At 47.9% G+C, this 3895-nt stretch overlaps 1 protein-coding gene across 1 annotated transcript in view; it reads left to right on the forward strand.

The window, feature by feature from the left end:
* Positions 1 to 363: 363 nt before the first annotated feature.
* The window catches only part of T265_13261 (hypothetical protein), a gene marked incomplete at both ends in the record, with an annotated part of 26767 nt that continues 23235 nt past the window's right edge, over positions 364 to 3895 (forward strand). The window contains 3 exons of the mRNA XM_009168010.1: positions 364 to 513; positions 567 to 923; positions 3559 to 3822. Of these exons, the coding sequence (XP_009166274.1) occupies positions 379 to 513; positions 567 to 923; positions 3559 to 3822 (756 nt within the window). The remainder of the gene's footprint in view (positions 514 to 566; positions 924 to 3558; positions 3823 to 3895) is intronic.

Here is a 3895-nt window from a genome sequence, read left to right on the forward strand (position 1 = left end):
CCTGGCAATACCTCAGCCCTCGTGCTCCCCCCCCCCCGGGTGGCAGCTAGGCACCGGAGCGATTTGTCCAACACGAGAAAATTGCCCGTGGAGCAGTTTTTTGAAGGAACCTGGACTGTATTGTATGGCAGCACCGGAGCGATTTGTCCAACACGAGAAAATTGCCCGTGGAGCAGTTTTTTGAAGGAACCTGGACTGTATGGCAGTATGACGAGAAATGCTCCTCCACCATTGTTTCGGGTCGAGAATCCCATTAGCTTGGATGTTGGTTCCGTTAGCACTGCAGTTGAGTGTCTGATCCACTCACTGACCTTGTCTTCTCGCTGATTGTCAACTTTTCATTCCATTTATATTATCACTTCAGATTTGTCGACTTAAATGGCCAAAAAGAAAGACCGTGACTTTCAAAAAGTGCGTATCAAAGTTGGGCGGAAACTCAAGCGCCAAAACGAGACCGTGGTCGACTTGAGCACGCGGAAAATCAAGTTACCTCGTGAACGTGAACGAGATGAGGTGAGTCGTCATTACCCTGTTCTGGAGGAAGTGCTTAATGTTCTCTATTGTAGACAGTGTCAGAGAAGCCCGGTTTTCGTGTCATTGACGAGGCCATCGAATCGTTGATCTTGGAGAAACCATCAGTTCAACTTCAAGCCCTCCAAACGCTGAACGGAATCTTCGATCCCTTTGTAAAACAAATGGGTACAATGGGATTTTCCGATTGTTCCCCACTGACCGTACAATCACGCTCGCTGTCTCAGCTTGTTGCTCTGTACCGCACTCTTTTTCAGTTTGATCAATCCCAACCCACTCAGTTCGGGCTACAGTTGGGCTCGCTATCAAACACTTTATTTCGTTTGTGTCGAGGTGCTCAAGATCCACAGTTGTGTGGGGCGCTGTACAGCTTGTTTGTCAAGTTGTTGCGGGTGAGTTGAATATCCCGTCAGCCCCGTTGCCACATGGCGCTAAACTGTGGTAGCCAATAGGCTAACGTGTGACTAGAAGACCCTCACCAAGTATCCTTGCAGAGTAGAAGTGGATCAAAGTCTCCGCGTTGGAATTTTAATCACAAATGGCCAGAGTTCGGACCACACTAAGAGTGAACAGAAAGTTGAATATCTTACTGCATACTTGACTGCCATGCAGTGGTATGGGCTAGGTGGCTCAGTGGTTAGAGCGCGAATTTATTGACCGGAAGGTCCGTGGTTCAAACCCGACCTCTGTCTCTCAACTTCCCCTGTTTGGGCTTAGGCGACCTTGCAGTATCCCAGCCCTCGTGTTTCCTTCGGGTAGCATAGCAGCTAGGCACCGGAAGGGTCTAATAGCTGAACGAACATGCAGTGGTATCTAGATTTTTTTAGCTTTAACCCTTTTTGATGATAAAATATCCCATGATTCATCCTGGACCCAGTGAATAACGGAGGCATCGTAATTACAGAAGAAAAAAGTCGTTCAGCTGTAACACCTTTTCGGTGCCTAGCTGCCATACCACCCGAAGGAAGCACGAGGGCTGGCGTACTGTCAAGATGCCCAAGAGGCGAAGTGAGATGCAGAGGTCGGGTTCGAACCACGGACCTTCCGATCATTAAATTTGCGCTCTAACCACTTAGCAGTTTCTCCCCCAATTACTGCGAAAATTGATTCCAACAGAAAGCCCATACAAGATCCTCTCATGATAGACTTTCCTTCTGGCCTGAAAGACTGTCACTTGTTTGTTCACACTGGACTGATCATCAGTGTAAACTCGAAGTAGTGTTTCGCTTTTTCTGTAGCCACAAAGCGCGAAATNATGGGCTAGGTGGCTCAATGGTTAGAGCGCTAATTTACTGACCGGAAGGTCCGTGGTTCAAACCCGACCTCTGCCTCTCAACTTCCCCTGTCTAGGCTCAGGCGACTTTGCAGTATCCCAGCCCTCGTGTTTCCTTCGGGTAGCATGGCAGCTAGGCACCGGAAGGGTCTAATGGCTGAACGAACAGGCAGTGGTACCTTGATTTTTTTAGCTTTTCACCTTTTTGATGATAAAATATCCCATGATTCTTCCTGGACCCAGTGAATAACGGAGGCATCGTAATTACAGAAGAAAAAAGTCGTTCAGCTGTAACACCTTTTCGGTGCCTAGCTGCCATACCACCCGAAGGAAGCACGAGGGCTGGCGTACTGTCAAGATGCCCAAGCCTAGAGAGGCGAAGTGAGATGCAGAGGTCGGGTTCGAACCACGGACCTTCCGATCATTAAATTTGCGCTCTAACCACTTAGCAGTCTCTCCCCCAATTACTGCGAAAATTGATTCCAACAGAAAGCCCATACAAGATCCTCTCATGATAGACTTTCTTTCTGGCCTGAAAGACTGTCACTTGTTTGTTTCCACTGGACTGATCATCGGTGTAAACTCGAGTTAGCGTTTCGCTTTTTCTGTAGCCACAAAGCGCGAAATCTGGTACTTAAATCTGTAAAAGTGCTCCTTGCAACGAAAAGAAAATAGTCTAGATGTAGCAACCCTTCGGTGCCTAACTGCCATGCCATCAGAAAGAAGCACGAGGGCTGGGATACTGCCAGGTTCCCCAAGCCTAGACAGGGGAAGTCGAGAGGCAGAGATCGGGTTCGAACCACGGACCTTCCGATCAGTAACTTCGTACTATAACCACGGTATTGCTTTTGCTTTAACTATCCAATTTGTCCATAATTTCACTGTTTGCTGTCGAGCGTTGCGGCGCGTTGGTGATCCTGCTAACCGCAAACCAGTCTAGTGAAGGGGCCAGCAATCATATCATTCCCTGTCGCTGGCATTACTCGCTGTTACTAGGGAAAACCGAGAGACTCATATTCGGCTTAAATCTAACGTCATTCTAATGTCAATGTAGGGCGAACAACTGCAGCTCCCCAGTTTTCACTTCTATTTACTCTACACAGACTGTGCACCATTCGGTTGACAAAAAGTGGAATTCAGCGTTTGTTCCGTTCTCATCTGTAGTGCCATGGATGATCTTTCTGGACTTATACACTGTGCATTCGCACAACTAAGCCAGTCCAACTTACAGGCACCTGTCATGGTTCTGATGAAAGCAACAACTGATCGGAACATCACCACTGCGGTAGCTATTTGAGTATCAATCATTAATGGTGCGTTCATATGCGATCTGGAATATGCAGACGGCATCGTTCTCATGTTCGAAGAGGAGGAAAAGGCGCAAGTATTCTTGGATGAACTGACCAAAGTTATCCCGTCCTTCGGTATGCACTTTGCACCCACAAAGTGTAAGGTCATGCTTGTGGACGTGCAGTCACTGAACACGCCACTTACAATCCAGGGAGAGGTACTGGAAGTTGTGGAGCGTTTTACGTATCTTGGAAGTTGTATTAGTTCTGATTGTAGTGTGACAGATGAGGTGAATGCACGAATCTGCAAGGCTCGGGCCGCGTTTGCTAACTTGAGACACCTATGGCGTCAGAATGGTTTATCCCTGAATCTGAAGGGACGTGTGTATCATGCTACAGTACGGGCTGTTTTGTTGTATCCTGTATATCCTGTTTTTACCTCCCACCCCACCTCGATCAACTCAGATATGTTCGCTGCATCCGAAATTCTTGGATCTACTGCGTACTGTGGACCGATGTGCAGTAGCCGCACTGCAACGTGTAGAATCTCCTTGGTTATGGTTCGGCTGTCGTTTAGCTGGCCTTGTCCTGCAAGCCCACTCACAGTTCATCACCACGGCAACATTATTGGGTCGTTCTCATCAATCCGTTGATCCTGTGGAACAGCTAGTTCGTTCGAGTATCTACTCTCGCGCGCTCGTCCATCTTTACCGGGAACTTAAGGAGGAGGTGAGCACAATCCGCAATGCTGGACACGTTTTACCTTTTAGATTCGCCTAATCCACACAACTGAGTAGTTCGT

Source organism: Opisthorchis viverrini, assembly GCF_000715545.1.
Source record: "Opisthorchis viverrini unplaced genomic scaffold opera_v5_50, whole genome shotgun sequence".
NCBI classification, from domain to species: Eukaryota; Metazoa; Platyhelminthes; class Trematoda; order Opisthorchiida; family Opisthorchiidae; genus Opisthorchis; species Opisthorchis viverrini.